Below are 21,108 nucleotides of genomic sequence, written 5' to 3'. Positions count from 1 at the left end.
TAATTTTTTTCATTAATTTTTACTGGAGTATAGTTGATTTACAGTGTTGTGTTGGTTCCAGATGCACAGAAAAGTGAATCAGCCACACACACACATATATCCACTCTTTTCCAGACTTTCCTCCCATATAGGCCACCATAGAGGGTTGAGCTGAGTTCCCTGTGCTACGCAGTAGGTCCCTATTAGCCATCTCCTTTATATATGGTAGACAAGGAATCATTTATAAGGAAACTTTTATTATCAAGCCTTTCAACAGCAATGCCTTGTCAGAAGACAATGATATTTAAAGTAATCAAGTAAAGAAAATGTGAGCCAAGGATTTTACATCTAGCCAAGCTGATTTTCAAGTATAAAGAAAACAGGCAAATTCAAGACAAAATAAAACACGGAAACAAAACCACCAGTGAACAAACAACCAAATGGGCAAAATTCCAGGGAATATTTCTCCTCGAGGAATCTAGTAAAAAACTCTGTTTAGACACCAATATGACTGTAAAGACATTGATAAAAGGACTGATGGTGAACATTCCACGTCTTTTTATCTTGGATCTAATGCTAAAATGATGGGAGAGATAGGAATGGCAATATGATGTGTTCTGACAATAATTAAGACATAATTATTTAGTAATTGGGTAGGGTGGGAGAGAATATGAAAAATAGATTAAACTGGCAATTGCTTATAGGTGTTGCTATTATTTTGGTTTCTAAGTCATGTCCAATTCTTTTGTGACCCCATAGACTGTAGCCTGCCAGACTCCTCTGTTCATGGGATTTCCCAGACAAGAATACTAGAGTGGGTTGTCATTTCCTTCTCCAGGGGATCTTCCCAACCCAGGGATCGAACCCAAGTCTCCTGCATTGCAGGCAGATTCTTTACTACTGAGCCACCAGGGAGTTGGCTGGATGTAAAAGAGTATGAGTTCAGTTAGATCCTGGGGAGAGGAGAGAAAGGGGAAAAAGAGGTTAGTGGCTAATTCAGAATTGCCAGCACTCTTAACGGTGCTGCAGTCAGATGTAGATCAAAGAGCTATAGGGCCATTAAAACGTCCGAATTGTCGTTTAGCAGAGTTGGAGAGGAGGAAGAAGTGGGCATCTCTGAACAGAAGGCAGAGATGGTCATGAGACGAGAGAAGGAAGCAAACTAACTCGAACTGCACTGAGTTTAGAGACATGTGGCATAATGGAAAATGTCTCTAAAATCTCGATAGCGTTTCAAGTTGTGATGATTTTAATTAGTGCCTATCGTCAGAGCAGCACAGCCCTCTCAGGCCCAGTTAGGCAGCTTCCATGATATAGAGGAGGCACAGTTAGGTCGGTAGACACAGTTATGTAGATGAGAAAATTGCCAGGGCCACAGGTAACTTGCCAGTCATGTGGTGAAAAAGCAGAGTAGCTGCATGTAAATCCATGTCTGATCCCAAACTCATATTCCTTTTTTTTTCCCCTTTTTTTCCTTGTATCTTTAATTCAGCATATTAAACGTTAAGAAAGCATTTTCTTTTTTTTTTTTTTTTTTAAGAAAGCATTTTCAAATGATGTACAAGGTGGAATTTTTAAAGTACGTGTGGGAGAACAATTAAATGATTTGAATTCCCTTCTTTTATTCCAGAAGTTTCAAGGGGAATAGTAGAATCCCCGTCCCTGAATCTCCTTCTTGGAAGGAAGGAGGAAGATTAGGAGCAAGGAGAAAAGGAAGGAAGGGTGGAATGGAGGCCCTGGGCAATTCATTTACCTTTATGTCACAGCTAGAATTAAAAGGATGAAAGAGAAGGCTTAAGGGATGCTCGTATAATTATTTGTTTCGAGTGTTGATGTAATAAATACTAAAAATCAAAATAAACCATAAAATGCAGAATAAACAGAATGCCGTATTATTGTTCACTATGCCCTAGAATGAGAGGGACTCCAAGGAACTAGTGATGCAAAGAGTCTCTAGTGGGTCTTTTTTTAGTTAACATGATGATGAGGATCAGGAAACTCATAGGGAAGGAATCTCATGGGATAAGCAGATTATGTTAATCTTAACTGCTCTTAATTATTCTGATAAGCTAGATGCAAAATCTTTTGCTATGTTTAGTCATTATATTTGTAGCCATGAATTCAAAATATAGGCAAAACTCACTCCTGGGACATTTTAACTCTTGCATGTTTCAAATGGGTGTGTAAATGCAAAAGATTAATTTGAATCATCCTCTAAAGCAAAAGAATTAAGAGCTATTCTATTTTAAAACTGTAAATTTCCCACAGATTAGAGTTTTAAACAGATGGAATTTTGTACTATTTATAGTTCCCCAGGTTGATTTCTAATTAATGCACCTGTAAGATTGCAGATGAAAATAAAGGACTTCTCTCCCTTTTTTGATATTAGAATTTCTTTTATTGAAATACATGTTTATGACTTAAAAATTCAGGATCTGCTATATGGCTATATCTTTATCAGTACTTTTGTCTGTATTTTTATGGGCTTAGTCACTCAATCGTGTCCAACTCTTTGTGATCCCATGAACTGTAGCCCGATAGGCTTCTCTGTCAATGGAATTTTCCAGGCAAGAATACTAGAGTGACTTGCCATTTCCTACTCCAGGGGATCTTCCCAACCCAGAGTTTGAACCTGCGTCTCTTGTGTCTCCTGTGTTGGCAAATGGATTCTTTACTACTATGCCACCTGGAAAGCAGATATCTTTATATCTGTATTTAATTCAGTTATCTTTCATGAAAAACCAGAATCATATTACTGCAAAGAGCAACTATATATTGTTCACAACTTAAAAAAAAAGCCACCTTCTCGTAAGAATTTTCCCCTTCTTTTTTAATTCCTGCTTAGAATTATCTTGGAGATTATAAAAAACTAAAGATATTCCTCCAAAGTACCTTCTTGGTACCTTGGCCAACTTTAAATAGGTTAAGGACACATTATTGAGACAAACTTAAGAGAAACAGCTTAAGTATCAAATATAAATATAAAGATAGCCATCACCTCTCAAGAGGTGGCAAAGGTATAATCAGTATAATCAGGAAATCTCTGGCATCTTTTTTTCCTTTCTCCAAATTTAACACTCTATAATGAACATCTAAGTGGGGGAAATTATTTTCAAATGATAAATTTGGTGTTTGTAGCAAATTATACCCTTCTGGAAGAACCAGACTTTTTTACATTTTAATGAGAGTGAAAATATTTTCCAGAAGCTTTGGGTCACAAATAATCAGAAGGAAAGGAATTCTTGGAAGGTCACAGTCAAGGATGCATTCTTCATCTTAATTGAATGTATCAAAGCTGCCCTGGGTCACTGTGAATCAAAGTGTTATTTTAAATATGAGGATGGTGGCCCTCCTAAGTTTGGATACTATCAGAATTGCTTTGGTGTGCTGACATCTGGGCCTTCTGGGCAGGGAGTTTCTTACATAGATGTGGTACCCAGACTAGGCGCTATGGAGAACTACTCCATGTTTTATGTTAATCCTGCAGGTTTGGCGTATCAAAGAATACCTGTAAAATAATAGCAGGTGACTTTATTTCCTAAAAATTAACACTGAACATGTATAAATCTTGAAACGGTAATTTCAGAACTTTTCTTCACATAAATTGTTGTACAAGACAAAAGACTAATTTTAAAATAAAATTGCTCAACAAACTTTGGGATGTGTCTTGAGTGAGTTATAATTTATGTAGGTAAATTTCTATATTTTGACTTACATGCAATACTATATTGTACAGAACTTCAAATACAGAGAAAAAAGTCCTACATGTACACAACCAAAAATGAATAATAAGGGCCTTTTGCTTATGTTTCATACCCATCTGAACAAAGTCATCTTTGTTCATTTAGCACTCTATTTTTTTTCTGAAAATATTATACCTTATCTAGACAAAAATCTCTACAAAACTTTTACTATATCTTGAAGAGATTTTCCAAGGAAATATTTTTATATTTTATCTCCTTCTTTCTATGAATTTCTATGGTTTATAAACATCAGTGACAATTTAAAACTTAAAAATAGACCACTGTAAATGATTAGTCTCTTTTTGGAGTAAAAAGCTTTTTGACATAAAAATGCACATTTATAACATCTGTTTAAACTATTATAAGCATCCAAATCTTACCAACATAAAGTTCTTAGAACTTTCCTGGCACAAAGGAAGTGCCACATCTGATTAGCTGTCATCACTTGTTCATCAAGAATTAGCTCTAAAGCCGTGTCCTTTATGGTGGATGCCTCCATTGGCCACATGTCTCCATGTGTCATGGCCTTACTTTGGCCAGAATCGGGAATATGTTTTTTTTTTTTTTAAAGGCAGTTTGATAAGCAAAATTTATATTTCAATGTTTTACTTCTAAGCCATTAACATATCCCTTTCTGTGAACTGACTTCGTGACTCTTGTCCATTTTTTAACTGGTATGTTAGTTGTTGTTTTCTTTTTAAATTTGAATCATTATTTATATGTTATTGATTTAACACTTTATATGAGATTTTATGGGCTTCCCTGGTTGCTCAGGCCGTAAAGAATCTGCCTACAATGTGGGAGACCTGGGTTCGATCCCTGGGTTGGGAAGATCCCCTGGAGGAGGGCAGGGCAACCCACTCCAGTATTCTGGCCTGGAGAATCCCCATGGACAGAGGCACCTGGTGGGCTACAGTCTGTGGGGTCACAAAAGGTCAGACACAACTGAGTGATGAAGCCCAGCACAGCTCATGAGATTTATATAGCAAGTATTTCCACCAGCTTGTCCCTTGCTTTTTAATTGATCTGTGTGTATTTAACAGAAGGATTAAATTGTATATTCTCAGATCTATCTCTTTTGTGTGTGATAACTTGGGGATTTTCTAGGGGTAGAGGTTGCTGACCAGTCCATACTTTGCTATTTTTTAAATGTGCTGCCACAAAGGGCAGAAATAGTAAATGTGGATTTGAAATCTAGGGGAAGAGTTTAGGCTGGGAGAGTCTATCTGTCACCTGTCTAGAGCACCTTGGAAATATGGGTATAGATGAACTTCTCTGCCACAAGAATGGAGAGAGGGAAAGGAAAAGGAAACTGTGTTGAAATGTCTGTATTTGGGGTGTGAGAAGAGGAAATTGAGTCAGCAAAGCTGACATCAAAGGGTGACCAAAAAGAGAAGAGGTTGATCAAAGAATCGTGGAAGACCAAGAGGGCAAGAGACATAGGTCACGGTCAACTGGTTAATTTGGATGGAGTTGGCAAGAGAAGCCAATGAAAAAGTCAAATTACAAGGAACAGAGGAGCAAAAAGGCAAATTGAATGCTATTTCCAAGAGCATATGAACATATTAAGACAAAACCCCAGATCGTACTTGTATATACAAAATCTTACTCCCTGTGTAGTTTGCTTCAGCCCTACCTCATTTTCCCTTCTGTAGAAATTTTTTAAAGTTCCATACCAAGGAGCCAAGGAAAAGTTTTATAGGAAATTCACACTCAAGTTTCATGCCCACTCCATGATTAGGAAAGATAACAGGCCAATGCTTCATCCTACGGCATTTTATTTTAAATAAATATCACTAAAATTACTTGACCGGCTTCACTGGGATGGGGAACTGAGTCTGGCTTTTCTGTAGGAATTCAAAATTGGAGTTGTTTAAATAGGCAAGATACCAAAAAAGGGGAGACTTTGGGAGGAGTGGGATCCCTCCCTCTCCAAGGAGGTCAGCAACATCGGGTAGACTAAGGGGCGGTAGACCTCGCTGGAGGATGGAACCGCGGCTGCCTGCCTCTCCTCCCCACGTTTTATTTCTTATCCCTGTGACTTGTGTGTAGACAGCTGTTTTGCACGCCCTGGTAACATGCCTGGCATTGTCTGCATTTGTTTTTCCCTGTCAGGGAGCAGAAAGAAAAATCCGAGATGAAGAGAGGAAGCAGAACAGGAAGAAGGGGAAAGGCCAGGCCTCCCAAACCCAGTGCAACAACTGTGAGTGTGGCTGCGAAGGGGGGTGGGCTTCAGCCAGGCCAGGTCCCCCGAGGAATGGGTGGAAAGAAGTGGGTTGCAGGTAAAATATGCACGTCCGAGTTATGGCTGGGCTTCCCTCGTGGCTCAGACAGTAATGGATCTGCCTGCAATGAGGGAGACCTGGGTTCGACCCCTGGGTTCGACCCCTGGGTTGGGAAGTTCCCCTGGAAGAGGGCATGGCAATCCACTCCAGTATTCTTGCCTAGAGAATCTCCATGGACAGAGAAGCCTGGCGGGCTACAGTCCATGCGGTTGCAAAGAGTCAGACACGACTGAGTGACTAAGCGCAGCACAAGTTATGGCTAGCCAAGGCGATGGGGTGCACCATCCCTGTGAAAGGGAAATAGAATCATGTGATCACACTAGAGCTAGGAGCGAGGTTCTAATAGTCCAGAGACCAGCATCCTCCTTCTCCAGACAAGAAATCTAGGGTGCAGAGAGGAGCAAGAGAGCACCCCCTCAGGAGTGCTCACTCCCAAGTCCACACTTTCCGCTGGTCTGGTGATGGGAGAGGGGAGGCTTTTAAAGTGTGTTCACACATATGGCATTTGGGATGCTTCATAGGAGAAAATCGTGAACTTTAGCCAAGACTAGAGCTTACAAGTGAGAGTTCTTAAGTCATCTACAGCCCTCGCACTTACGGGTTTTGTGATCGTGTCCAGCCTCTGATGGGAAGGTGGCAGCGATACCGTTACAGAAGAAGAGCGACATCACCTACTTCAAGACGATGCCTGATCTGCACTCCCAGCCCGTCCTCTTCATACCTGATGTTCACTTTGCAAACCTGCAGAGGACAGGACAGGTATGGCTGACCTGCTCACATCTACCTGCCATCCATCCCCTGCACAGGTAGAGCCTTAAGAGAGCATCACTTCCGGCACCATTGACCTGAAAAATAAAACCCATGCATTCGACCAAGAGTCAGCCAGTTCCTACAGAAAATGTAATTTTATAGAAAGGAATGTCTCAGGAGAGGAAACCAACTTACTAAGGGGAAGGTGAGAGTGAGCTGATAATAGTGAAGTGTTGACAAAGCAATGAAAGAGGAAGAAAGTAAGAAGGCTGATAACCTGTAAGGCAAGTTTTGTTAGTTTTGTTCTGTGGGATCCTCATGATGCGATAGGGCTCCATCTAATGGTGGGAAATTGAACTGCACCCATTGGAAAGTGGCTTCAGAGGAAAATTCTTTGATTAAATAAAACTGTTAAAAACTTTTTCTTAGTAAATTGACAGTTACTGTTGAATAGATAAATTATTTTAAACCAAAATAAAAATGAGATTGTAGACAAGCCTTTTAAAAGATAATTCCTGTCTTCTAGTTCTAGTTACAAGTGAAATTATAGAGATAATATTATAATACATAAACATCCAATAATTAGCTCCTTATGGTAGCTCATGTTAATGATATGTTATGCAGCCACTAAAATTATAATTAGGAAAACTATGTAGCAACATAGGAACTAGTTATGATAATGTTCAGTGGGGAAAAGGTAGAATATTCATTTGTGTCTACATTGTGATTCCAAATACTGGGTTGGCCTGAAAGTTCATTTGGAGTTTTTGCAAGATGTTACAAGAAAAATTGCAATAGTTGATGAGTATTAAGAGGTGGATGTGTATTTTTTTCTTTTTGTAATGTCCTTAGTATTGTCTATTTTATGTGATAAATTAAAATTGGTTAAAAAAAGTTACTTCCCTAGCATTAGCCAGAATTGTCTTTCTGTTGAGAAAGAGGTGCATAGTGACACATTCAAGTTTTTCTTCCGTTCTAGTGTTAAGATATTCATTGGAATTGACCTTAGTCTAGGAGCAGAAATCATTATTGGCTTAACTTTCTTGAGAATATTTTGTCCCCATGCCATTTTATTTTGTGTATGAGACAAAACAGTAATACAACCAGAACTTTTTAGTTGGTGTTTTTAACACCAACTAAATATGGGTAGCAGAATATCCCCTAGTTTTTTCCTTAGAGTGCCTTACATTCAAGTTTAACATTCTCATCTTGTCTTACTTGTCTGATAGGAAAAAGACACAAAGATGAAAGGAAGAACATTATGATTTATTAAGACATGAGTGCCAGCCCCTAATTTTATTTTTTAATTCCCAAGAACATGGTGATTTGTGTATTTACAGTCTTTGTAAATACATGATATATTTTGAAGCTAGGTAGTCACACCTTTAGGAGAGAGGGGATGATTGAGTTAAACTGCTCTCACTGTTTACTATTATGGTTCTGGCTTTAACCCTATGTCAAAGCTGACAAGCTGACCTGTTCTCTTGGCAAGATTTCCCTAAAATACGCAAAGCTGTAAATGAATCTTAAGAGGAAAACTGACCAAATGTGACCGCTCGTGACTGTCTCTGGCCTCGCTTGCCCCCTCTGTGTCCTGAGCAGGACTCCTAGCCTGTGGCTGAGCAGAAGGAAAGTGTAGTCTTTGCCATTTGTTGGTTTCAGCAGTTTGCAAAGCAGCCCAATCAGCGTCCCCTGGGGCATCAGCAAAGTTTAAGTCCTGCTGTCCTTGAAGAGCCTCAGGCTTTCCCTGTGGCTTTGGAGTCAGAATGTAGGGTTCAGTGAGGGAGCCTGCTGAGCCCCGGGTGACAAAGGAACACACTCTTCTGTGCACTGGGTCAGTGCGTGAATATCCCGTGGCTGATCAACGTGCTTGGCTGAAGGAAAAGAGCACCCGCAGTAGCCGGTCAGAAAAGGCTGCCTGTTCTTAGAAAAGTTAGGAGTCTTGGGGGATGAGTCCAGAGGCAGGAGGGCAGAGGGCAGTGCTGTGATGTTGGAAGTGGGCAAGGGACAGGGCTTGGCAAGCTTCGACAGGTCAAACGAGAGCCAGCTGTGGCCGCTCGCAAGCTGGCTCGGTTCCCCCATGAGGGAGCAGGGATGGAAGGGAGGAAGGCAGGTGATGGTGTGATGCTCAGTATCCGCTACTGCTATGGACCTGGCAAAGTCAGCCGCATGGCAGCCCTTCAGCTGCAGAACAAGCAGCTGGCTAGCTTTCACTGTCAGCCCACATGTCCCCCAGTCCCTCACTGTCTCATTGATTCACTTGTGAGTTGAAATATTCACCAGATCGTTATCAAAAACTCATAGGAGGGCATTGTTACCGAGTCCATGCTCACTCTGCTCCCCGCACGACAGGCCAGTAAATCAGAGACAAGGAATGCGGAGGCAAGGAATACGACATTATTCAGAAAGTGAGCAGACCAACAAGGTGGCAGACTAGTATCTCCAAATGACCGTCTTCTCTGGGCCTGGATGCCAGTTTCTTTTATAGAACAGAGATGGGGAGGAGGTGAGGAAGTAAAATAAAAAGGTCATAAGTCTTGCAAGTATCTCCTGGAATGGCCAGCCTGAGGAAGATGGTGGGGAGGTGGGATGGGGACAGGTTGTGTTAATATCTTCTTTTTTTGTAAAATTCAGACAGAGGGGCAGGGTTCCCCAGGCAGGACTTTTAGTAAACAAAAGCAACGGGAAAGCAAAAGTTAAAGAAACAGATCCGCTATGGAGTCAGATTCTGTTCTCCCCTGAAATAGCATGAACCCAGCGTGCAGGCACAGTGGAGGTCTTTAGTTTCCCTCTCCCCGCATTAAAGCCCGGATATGCGTGGTGCCTTTTGTCAAGAACCCTTGAAGAGAAGTGACAGAGGAGCTTGGGAGAAATTGTGGGATGCAGAGGCATCATTCCTCTGGACCATCTGTACTTGGCAGCTATCAGCCTTCCTCAAGGCACCCGAACCCAGGGAGGACATCCCTTCTCCCTCACACCTTCGAGAACCGTCTCCCTGACTTGTGGCTTGTGTGAACCACCTCCGCCCAAATCACAGGCGTCCTTGATAAGAATTCAGGTTCCCAAGGTTCATTCCAGGTCTTTTAAATTAAAATCTCCAACGGGGAGCCTGGGAATTTGCGTTTATGAGAAGTTCTCCGGATGGTTTTTATGTATTCTGAAGTTTGAGAACACTGTGTAAAAATTGAATTTGTGCGTTAAGCACTGTGGCCGACCAGGAGGAAACGGTGGGTCAGCCTGTGCGAGGAGGAGGAAAAGTGGCAGTGCGGGGTGGTGACGGGGACAGTGCAGCAGAGCTGCTCAGGAAGCCAGGAGGACACTCAGGAGAAGGCTGCTTCTGGTTCTGCATCACCAGTCCGCTTCGCAGAGGGCTGTCCATTACCCGACCCGGTTGGTGAAGCAGGGCGGATGTATTATGCCACATTTCAAGAAAGCAGCGAAATACCAAGTCAGCATCAGGCACTTTCCCCCGAATCTAGTCTTGAGTCCAGTGCTATGGCCCAGGCTCCCCGGCTTATGTGGGTCCCCCTGGATTCATCTAAATAAACGGTCCATTATGAGCATAACCAGTGCTCCGATGCCCCTGAAACTTGGGGCGTGGGGAGGAAACGTCTTACCTTCATTGCCTCGTGTTTAAGAAGAAAGGATACAATGCAACCATAGACATTAAAAAGTTTCAGAGGAAAACGTTCCCCGTGGAAACCTCAGCTAATGACTAGCATGGCTCATTCCCGGAGAGTTCCAGGCAACGATCTCTGTTGTATAACTAAGTCCGGGCTTGGTGGCAGCCTGGAAACTGTCACAAGCCTTTGAGAAAGTTTACGCGGAGGGTGTTGGTCTCCACACGGCTGTTTCTCACCCAGGTGGCTGTGGCAGGGCCGTTGATGAAATGGACGGGAACCCAGAGGTGATTTTTGAAGTTCAGTGTGTGAATGTTGCATACTAACCAGTGTCATTCTTCACCCAAATGAAAATGATCCTGAAGCACATAGTTAAAGCTCTTGAAAGGCCCACAATTAATTGCCATAAATAACTGGGTGAAGAGGACTTAACATACACAGCAGCTCCCCCTCTGGATTTCCAGAGCTGCATAAAATAACAGGGATGCTTCATAATGTCTTTAAATCTGATTAGGCCCATTGCCATGCTGACCACCTAAAGAAGTCTCTTTCCCTTCTGGCCAGAACTCCTCCTATAGCCAGAAACACCTCCTAGGGCTAGGTGACATTTCCTGGCCTGAAGATAGTTGACTCCTAGATTTTTGTGGTCGTGGGATCAGGGTAGCCCAAGTCCCTTTCGGAAATAAACAAAGGCCTGGGCTTACTTTCTGGAACTTGCTTCCCTCTGTTTACCAAAGAATACTGGTCTGGAATCAGCTCCTCTGTGGACTGGATGGGATTGGTTACTTACAGGCCCTGTGCCAAGGCCTTTCTAAGCAATGATTTTTAGATCTTGCTAAAATATTTCCTTAATGTCTAAAGCAAGGTTTGGCTTTGGGCTATAGGTAATTTGATCAGAATGATTTGAGCTAGAAACAGTTAGATTTCTAATTTCAGTTCATTAATGTCTAAGAATTAACCCAAGGAGACTGTTGAAAAGGTTAAATTTGTATTGGGCACACACAGATTTGTATGAGACACACACAAATGATTAAACAGATTTGTCTTTTTTAAGAGACAGTGTAATGTCTTAGGAAAGTCTGTGCATCATGTGATATATTTCCATTTCTTGTGCCTGACCTACAGTAAGTCTGCTGTTTTGTTCCACAGGTGTATTACAACACGGATGATGAACGAGAAGGGTAAGACACTCAGGCTTTTCACTTCAACACCCAAAGTCAGTTCCTGTCAGTAGAAATGGGTTTCCAAGCACAGGGTAATGGGACAGGGAGTGGGAACGTTCTTTCAGCCCCAGACTCAGAGCTAGGAAAGGGTTGACTCCAAGGATTGTTTGGGAGAAGGCTGGGGAGTACCATTCTCCTTCCAAGTTTCTCATCTCTTTTTTATTTTTATTTTTGGCCTCACCTCATAGCATGTGGGATCTTCCCCAACCAGGGATCAAACCTGCGGCCCTTGCTTTGGAAGCACGGAGTCTTGGGGGCTGCCAGGGAAGTCCCCAAGTTTCTCTTTACCCCTCTCTCCTTCCTATGATCTGCCTTTGAAGTGGTACATCTCTTTGATTCCACCCTTTCACTGCTAATCCAGTTACTGAAATCTTTGTCCCCAACACAAGATGGAGTTGAGCTCCAGGAAGGAACCAAGGAGACAGCCTGGCCTCCTTTCAGTGCTACCTGGACCCCTCCCTACCCCCCGCACATCCATCGTGCTGGGGAGTGAGCTGCCTGGGCTAGTGGCGAGGCTGGTTTAGATGGGAGCTAGGAGACTGAGAACCTTGTCGCTGTCTTCAGGACTGTAGGGACGAGAGGGTTTACACAGGGGCGCTGTGGCTCCCAGTGTCTTGGGCATCAAGTCACTGCATAGTGCTTTTCTGTTCATTGACTCATTGTGTAGACTCCTAGAATTTTGGAGCCAGAAAGGAACCTTCAAGGTTGTTTAGCTGATCATATTCCCAGGCCATATAGCACAATATGCCACATCCTTGATAGGTGGTCAGCCAGCTTCTACTTGAATGTTCCCAGTGATGGGAATATTCTGAATATTCTCACTGTAGGAGACAGCTCATGACACTGTTGGACAATTCCAGCTCCAGAAAGTTACTTTGTTGAACTGATGTTGCCTTCTTTTGACTGATATGCATTGGCTCTAGTTCTTTCTGCATAAGTCTCAACCTTTCCTCCTCTTTCAAATGTCATTTTACCTCTCAACATCTTAATTCCCCCGCCAGGGGGTACCACCAGATTTGTTATTGGTCTCGTTAAAATTGGCTCTCAGAAGTACACGTGCACATGAGTTGGAGATTATATTGAGATCATTTCTTCTTGTCCCCTGGATGCTGTTTGTCTCTTTAAAGCAATTTAGAACTACATTCTTTTTTCATCATGTCACACCACTTACAGCTAAAATCTTGGTTTGCATTAATTACATGTGTATAACTAAACTCTCTAGATCACTGTTTTTCAAACTATGGTCAAACCAGGGCTTCCCTATTCTTAGGCAATATTTCCTTGTGCAACATTTCGAAATGAAGTCAAATGAAGCAGATAGTCTCAAGTTCTTTTCCAAAACAGACCTTGGCAAACTGTAGCCTAAGGGCCAAATTGAGCTCCCCCCCACCCCCACCGCCCCCGGCCCACCGCAACATGCCACTTCTTTTTGTACTGTCTGCATATTTTCAAATGGTTGAAAAAGTCCAAAAGAAGAATAATATTGCATAACACTTGAAAATTATGAGATTCAAGTGCACACAGTCACATTTAATTGGCATGCAGCCATATGAACGCCTCCAAGTCTTGTCTCTGGCTGCCTTGGTGCTTCAATAGCAGAGCTTCAGCAGAGCTCAGTAGAGAGACGCTGTTGTAGTTGCAACAGAGACTGTCTAGCCTGGAAAGCCTAATTATTTACTTTCCAGCAGAAGTGTGCCACCCTCTGTCCTAAAGGAGAGAGAATCTCAGAAGAGCCTAATAATTCCCTAGTTGGTCAGGAGCAGAGCCTTGTCTGGGATCTGACCTCCAAATTCTGAGTTCCAAATTTTCTAAATACCTAGTTAGATTGTTCTTTTTATCTTGGTACAGAGGTCATATATTCTAGTGACAGGAATGAACAGAAACAATTAGCGCCAATCAGTTCTAATCTGTTGTTCACGTGGTTCCCAAAGGACAGGGTGGTGTCATGGAAGGAATGATGACTGTCAGCCGGGGAAGCCCCCGTTCTCCTGGGCTGCTGCTCCCCCGTGGGAAGCCTGGGGCCGCGTCCCTGACCTCTGGGTTTTGGTGTTCTCCATTGTAAAGGAGGATTTTGCAGAAGAGGATCTGTGCTATCTCTCATGAGGGAACTGAGGATCGGGGGATCTGGTCTCTGTCTCCATCTGACCCCTAATTCCTGGAAAACCCTTCTTGCCTTGATCCTCTGTCCACACTCATCCTCACCGGGATGCCCACATTCCAGCCTTCCGTGAGGTCCCCTCAAGTCTTTCTTTTCTGTGGCTTACACACTGCATTTAGGGCACAGGATTTCTTGGCGAATTTGGGCTTCCTTAGGTCTGGAAAAACAGTGATTTCCCTTCAAGAACTTGACATTGCCTGATGCTGCATGGGGCACTCAGCCCGCAATCCTCTCTAAGAATTTCTCTTATTTTTGCTTCTTCTCAAACGCATACCACTATGTCCTTTGGGGCCACCTTGTGTAATCTCCTCAAAGGCTGGTAGGTAGGTTTAGTCCCTAAGTCGCGTCCGACTCTTGCAACCCCATGGACTGTAGCCCACTAGGCTCCTTTGTCCATGGGCTTCTCCAGGCAAGAATACTAGAGTGGGTTGCCATTTCTTTCTCCAGGGGATCTTCCTCAACCAGGGATGGAACCCGGTCTCCTGCATTGCAGGCAGACTCTTTACCAACAAGCCACCAGGGAAGCCTTAAAGGCAGAGTCTTTAGGAAAATAAAAGCCAGAAGACAAATATAGAGCCCCGCAAGTCTGAATTTGATTCCATCGCAGCTCAGAGAGTCAGCCCTCCAAAGTGACTTCACTCATCAGCCTCTGAATGACTGGAGCAGAGAGCCTTGCCTTTCCTCTCATAGATGCTGCCAGACCAAACCCTGAGCTTGCTTACAGTGTTGCTGAGCAAGAGGCAGTTCTGGGTGGTCATCTTCTACCCAGAACACTTTGGCCAAAATTCAGTGCACTTTGGAGAAGTTAGAGACTGTTAACCAATCACCAGTGAGTACATTAATCAACATAATATTAAACCTAAGTATTCATCACCCTGTGTTCATCAGCACGAAATAAAGTTCTTCTAGAATTCTGCCCTATTTCTCTTAAAGGAGCAATTTCCTGGAGGACCAAGCACTTCTTTGATAAGGTCCTCAGGGATGCTAAGCAAACCACGAGATGTAGGATGTGGTGGGCTATGTCTTAACCACATATACATGGATACCAGGTGATTACAATATAGGACAATTTCCCCAGGAGAATATGAAAGCATAAACTAAAGCTTTTGGGCCACCTTGAATAGGTAAACTTTTTTTGAATATAGCCAAAAGAATCAACGATCTGTTGATATTTTTTTTGTTAATTTACTTTGTTTAACATGCATGTAAAAAGTAACATATAATTTAGACATATCTGTCATGTTTTGTGAAACTTTTATTTGAATTCTTCACAATTCATAACATCAGTATCTTTCTCATCCTTCAAGTTACTTTTTATGTCATCTCATACTATTTATCAAAGCAATTCTTTGCTACTTTCAAAGTTGAGATACAGAACTTTTAAATCCATATATACAGGATTGTCTTAAGAAATTCTATCCTAAGCCACAAATATTGATTCTTGTAATATTACAGTTATATAAGTGACTGCCACCATGTTGCCTCTTATTTTTAAATTTTGTTTTTAATTAAACCCTTTTATTTCAAGATAATTGTTGATTCACATGCAGCTATAAGAAACCCATCCCCTTTTCTTTTTTTTGCCACACTGCACAGCCTGTAGGATCTTAGTCTCCCCAACAGGGATTGAACCCAGGCCAATAGCCGTGAAAGCGCCAAGTCTGAACCACTGAACCACCAGAGAATTCCCAGGACCACCTCCTTTTCAACTGATATATTTTTATTTTTACTGTTAGATATTGCAGTTAAAAATACCCACCCACTAATATTTAAATCTGCATCGGATACACAAGGGAGATTTTTAGAAAATATTTAAGAAAATGAAAATCATCTTTACCATCCCTTAGAGTAGCAGATTTTTATCAGTTTCTTATATTATTAGTTCCAGTTATTCTTGTATACTAGTTAGCCATTTTGCAAATTGAAAGATTTGAACTAAATGCTCATAAAACTGAGCTTTACCTCCTTTTATAAATTTAACCTACATTTACCCTTGCTGTAGCTCTTCATTCTTTTATTTCTCTTTTTTTTTGAGACCCTTTCCCATTATTTTTTTATTGTGTTTGATTTCTTTTTTCTTTATTTATTTTTAATTGGGGAGTAATTGCTTTCCAATGTTGTGTTGGTTTCTGCCATATAGTAACAGGAATCAGCCATAGGTGTACATGTGTCCCCTCCGTCTTGAACCTCCCTCCCATCTCCCAGCCCATCCCACCCCTCTAGGTTGTCACAAAGTACGGGTGTGAGCTCCCTGATTTATACACAAATTCCCACTGGCTGTCTGTTTTATGTATGATAATGTATATGTTTCCATGTGGCTTTCTCAATTCGTCCCCCCTCTCCTTCCCCTCACTGTCTGCAAGTCTGTTCTCTGTGTCTGTGTCTCCTCTGCAGCCCTGCAAATAGCTTCATCAGTACCACCTTTCTAGATTCCATATATATGTGTTAATATACGATATTTGTTTTTCTGACTTACTTTACTCTGTGTAATAGGCTCTAGGTTCATTCACCTCATTAGAACTGACTCAAATGCATTCCTTTTCATGGCTAAATAATATTCCATTGTATATATGTACCACGACTTTATTATCAATTCATCTGTTGATGGAAATCAATCAACGTGATACACCATATTAACAAAGTAAAAGATAAAATCATATGATAATCTCAATAGATGCAGAAAAAACTTTTGACAAAATTCAGCACATATTTATGATAAAAACTCCTCCAAAAATGGGCATAGAAGGAACCTACTTCAACATAATAAAAGCCATATATGATAAACCTTTAGCAAACATTATTCTCAATGGTGAAAAACTGAAAGCATTTCCTCTAAGTTCAGGAACAAGACAAGGGTGCTCACTCTTGCCACTGTTATTCAACATGGCTTTGGAAGCCCTAGCCACAGCAGTTAAAGCAGAAAAAGAAATTAAAGGAATCCAGAATGGAAAAGAAGTAGAACTCTCACTGTTTGCAGATGACATGATACGCTACATAGAAAACCCTGAAGATACTATTAGAAAATTACCAGAGCTAATCAGTGAATTTAGTAAAGTGGCAGGATACAAAATCAATACACAAAAATCACTTGCATTCTTATACACTAGCAATGAAAAATCAGAGAAATGAAGGAATCAATCCCATTTACCATTGCAACAAAAAGAATAAAATACTTAAGAATAAACCTACCTAAGAATACGAAAGAGCTTTTCCATTATTTGTTTATTTATTTGGCTACATTACATGGGAGAGCTTAGTTCCCTCACCAGCAATCAACCTGGGGCCCCTGAGTTGGAAGTGCAGTTTCTTAACCAACTGGACCACCAGGGAATTCCCTCACCATTTTTTAAATTTTATTTACTTTTAAACTTTTTATTTTATATTGGGGTATAGCAGATTAACAATGTTGTGATAGTTTCAGGTGAACATCAAACAGATTCAGCCATGCATATATGTATATTCACTCTCCCCAAACCTTCCCTCACATTCAAGCTGGCATATAATGTTGTACACGCTGCTATATTAAAATGGATAACCAACTAGACCTACTGCATAGCACATGGAACTCTCCCCCACCATTTTTTAAAAACTGAAATGTAGTTGGTTTACAGTGTTGAATTAGTTTCTGGTATTTGGCAAAGTGATTCAGGTACACATGGGCTCCTTTTCCTGTTGCCAGAAGAATTCTGTTTAATTGTTCTTTCGTTGTGGAACTTTTGGCAAAGAATTCTTTCATATTTGTTTATTTGTGCAAGCATTTTTATTTGGTCATCATTTTTCTAGAGTATTTCTGTTTTATTGTCCTTGTTTTGTGCGGCATAAGAATCTGACAAAGACCTAGGAAGGAGTACTGCTGTGTCTGACTCACTTCTCTTGCTTCTCTACTCTCTGCAAGTTTTCCCATTAGTCTTGAATACCTTTGCAGCCCTAAACACCAATTTCTGTGTCTCTAACACCAGGAGATTGCCCAAAGCTGTGCAGGCTTCTTTGCCCTTAAGTATGTGCCTCTGCTGGGATCACCATCCTCTGCTCCCAGTTGAGAAATGGCAAATGCTTCAGGGGAAAGCAGCTCACTGACTATCAACCCACCTGTCTGCAGTTTTCTCCTCTGGGATCTTAGCGCTCAGGTTCTGGCTGACTCAACAGTAGTCTCCAATACCTTCAATAAGATTAAATATTAACACACACACACACAGAGTTACTTACATTGTTCTTGGCTGGAACATTGCTCGGTTTGCCACAAGCTGCAACATCTTAGCCACAAACAGAAATATCTCTATTTCCTCTTAAAATGATCCTTCTAGGGCCTACTGACCTGATTATTTACTGTTTTCAATGGTAAGCTCTTAACTACGGTAATTGTTACTAAATATACGTGGGGTTTGTTCGCTTTTTGACTTCGGTTTGTTTTTACTGACTGTGTCAGATGAATTCGGCCAAGACCCTGAACTAGCATTGATTAAAGTCATTTGGAGCTGATAGATTCTTCCCCAAAGAGTGATTTATTGTTGCAAATAAACTGAGATTCTACTCCATTATGTGAGAGCCTTTGTGAGGACTTGAACATAAGAGGACCTCTACTTTTCTGAGGCTAATAAAGGGCTGCGGTGGTGTTAGTCGCTCAGTTGTGTCCGACTCTTTGTGACTCCATGGACTGTAACCCACAAGGCTCCTCTGTCCATGGGATTCTCCAGGTGAGAATTTTGCGGTGGGTTGCCATTCCCTTCTCCTGGGGATCTTCCTGACCCAGGGATTGAACCTGGGTCTCCCACATTGCAGGCAGGTTCTTTACCATCTGCGCCACCGGGAAACCAACAAAAGGTAGGGACATTCATTTATTTAGGGTGGATGTGGTCGTCAGCCTACCCAGGCCATAAGCAGAGTTGTGAACTAGACAAACTATGTCTCCATGGGGCCGGCAGCTCCTTCCTAGGTACTGACACCTCCTCACTAGGTACTGATGCCTAGTGTGACTCAGCCTGACAGGTAGGGCTCAACATGGCCAAGTGTGTCCAGAGACGCAGGCTTCAGACCCAGGCACTTTCCCAGTTTTTTTCTGATGAAACAGCTAGCCTTTGTTTATACCCCAGGGACTTGCTCTCCCTGAATTTGACCCCATCAAACAATGGCTTCATATGTTGCTGGGTCTGGAGTCCCTCCACACGTTAACCTAACACACTGTGCCCAAAAGGTGTGGGTTGGAGGGTGAAGATTGGTGTCAGAGAAAGCACCTTCTCCTTGTCCTCATCCTTTTGTGGTGCAATCTACTGTAATTGAAGAGGACACCAGGAGACCTGAAATCTGTGCTTTTTCCATCTATCAACTGGGCAGTCATTTCTGCCCTTCTTTTCTCACCTCGCCTTGAAAAGAAATGACACCATTGAATTCAGACCGCACAAGCTATTGACTCCCACTGGGTTTATAGATTTGGAAGTGTGAAAAAGCATTTCTGAACTCCTAAGAGAAATGTGGTTTATCCAAGATGTTATTTTAATGACAAAGTTTGTCATGGCTCAGAGTGGGGTGCTGTCAAAAGTCAACAGAACTGGAAAAATATAAATAAATCTTTCTTGGCGAGAAAAAGGAAATCAGTAGTTAAGGAACCCTGACACAGCATGAGTGTCTGGTGATATTTCAGGCTGTTTACCCATTATTAACCTCCTGGTCACTGACTGCCAAGTCAATGAATTTTTAATCTTCTGCTCCCAAGGTCATGGTCAGTCCAGATTCAAGACATGACAGAATAATATGACCCACTTTTATGAGTTTAAAGAAAAGTGAGGGGAAGATAGAGTGAACAGTGCTCTAAAAACTTACTACCACCTTCAACTGGGACTTGAGCTTGAGTTCTTCCTCTGGCTGTTTCCATAGTTTGATTACCATAGGATAAAATAGGATGCTGACTCTTTAATATCATTTCTCATACTCTCACTCATCGTCATCTCAGTTTATCATGAGCTTGTCCCTCAGAGCTGGGTTCTCTTAACAGCCTGATTCACTGTTTAGCTGCATTGCCCGGCATAAGACACGACAGCTGTGCCTTAGTTTGGTCATCACTGAATAGGGATAAGATTAGTTCTCACCCTGCTGGCTCAGAGTGTTCAAGAGACTTAATTTACCAAGGAGATGAAAAGTGCTTTATAAAACGTGGTCTTCTTAAGGGCTGGTAAACATAATTTTGGACTATCTAGAGCAGTAATCCCCAACCTTTTTGGCCCCAGGGACTGGTTTTATGGAAGACAATTTTCTATGCACCTTGGAGGAGGGGGGAATGGTTCCAGGATAGCTCAAGCGCATTATACCTATTGTGCACTTTGTTTCTGTTATTATTACATTGGCTCCACATCAGATCATCAGCCATTAGATTCAGGAGTTTGGGGACCCCTGATCTAGAGTGTGATCTAGTTGGCTTCCCTGATAGCTCAGTTGGTAAAGAATCCGCCTGAAATGCAGGAGACCCCAGCTTGATCCCTGGATTGGGAAGATCCCCTGCAGAAGGTATAGGCTACCCACTGCAGTATTCTTCCCTGGAGAGTTCCATGGATAGAGGAGCCTGGCGGGCTACATGGGATTGCAAAGAGTCAGACATGACTGAACGACTTTCACAGTCACAGATATAGATGTGAGATGGTAAATTAAAGCCTTGTTGGTTTAATAATTTAAACCATTAGAATTAATAGAAATGCTGTTTGGACAGTTTTATCCCATGTGCTCTTTCTACCACTGGATCCCACCATTAGCTCAACTTGAGAATTGATGAAATAAAAACTTCTTAATGACAGTGATGCCAGTAGAGGTCTGGCTTTGGAACAGAGTTTTATATTATTAATATCTTGGAAGCTTGGGATTGATATAATGTTAGTCTCCAATGCAGGAAGTTTTTCCAACTTTAGCCCTTAATTTGGACCAGAGAGGTAGTTTGGACTATTTGCTATATGATGGTAAATGGGAACTCTGAGCTCTTTCAAACTGTCTGCCTTCTGTACTCTTTCCCCGTATCTCTCTTCCTCAGATCTCTCCCTCGTTCATTTTCATGATCATCATGACACATCTCTAATAACACTTCAGCTGTTCTTGCAGTGTATCAGGCAACTCTGTGAGTGCTTCACATATGTTGAATTCACTTACTTCTCTCAACAGCCTCCTTTTATTATTATTGTTTTTTTTTTTTAACAGCCTCCTTTTAAAGACAAGCAGGCTGAGTCTCAGGGCAGGTGAAGGACTTGTCCCTGTTTCCATAGCTCGTAGATTGCAAAGCATGGGGTTATTATTTTTTTAATTTTTATTGCAATATGGTTGATTTATTGTGTTGTGTTAGTTTCAAGTGTCCAGCAAAGTGATTTAGTTATA

At 41.7% G+C, this 21,108-nt stretch overlaps 1 protein-coding gene across 4 annotated transcripts in view; it reads left to right on the top strand.

Annotated features, from left to right (window-relative positions):
• The window catches only part of GRHL2 (grainyhead like transcription factor 2), a 166,433-nt gene that overhangs the window by 127,052 nt on the left and 18,273 nt on the right, over positions 1–21,108 (top strand). For all 4 annotated transcript variants that reach the window (XM_043483538.1, XM_043483537.1, XM_043483536.1 and 1 more), the window contains exons 10-12: positions 5,838–5,925; positions 6,627–6,766; positions 11,527–11,558. In XM_043483538.1, coding sequence (XP_043339473.1) covers positions 5,838–5,925; positions 6,627–6,766; positions 11,527–11,558 — 260 coding nt within the window. The remainder of the gene's footprint in view (positions 1–5,837; positions 5,926–6,626; positions 6,767–11,526; positions 11,559–21,108) is intronic.

Source organism: Cervus canadensis, chromosome 12 (assembly GCF_019320065.1).
Source record: "Cervus canadensis isolate Bull #8, Minnesota chromosome 12, ASM1932006v1, whole genome shotgun sequence".
Classification (NCBI taxonomy): domain Eukaryota; kingdom Metazoa; phylum Chordata; class Mammalia; order Artiodactyla; family Cervidae; genus Cervus; species Cervus canadensis.
Note: the sequence above shows the minus strand (reverse complement) of the source record. Positions and strands in the feature narration are given on the sequence as shown.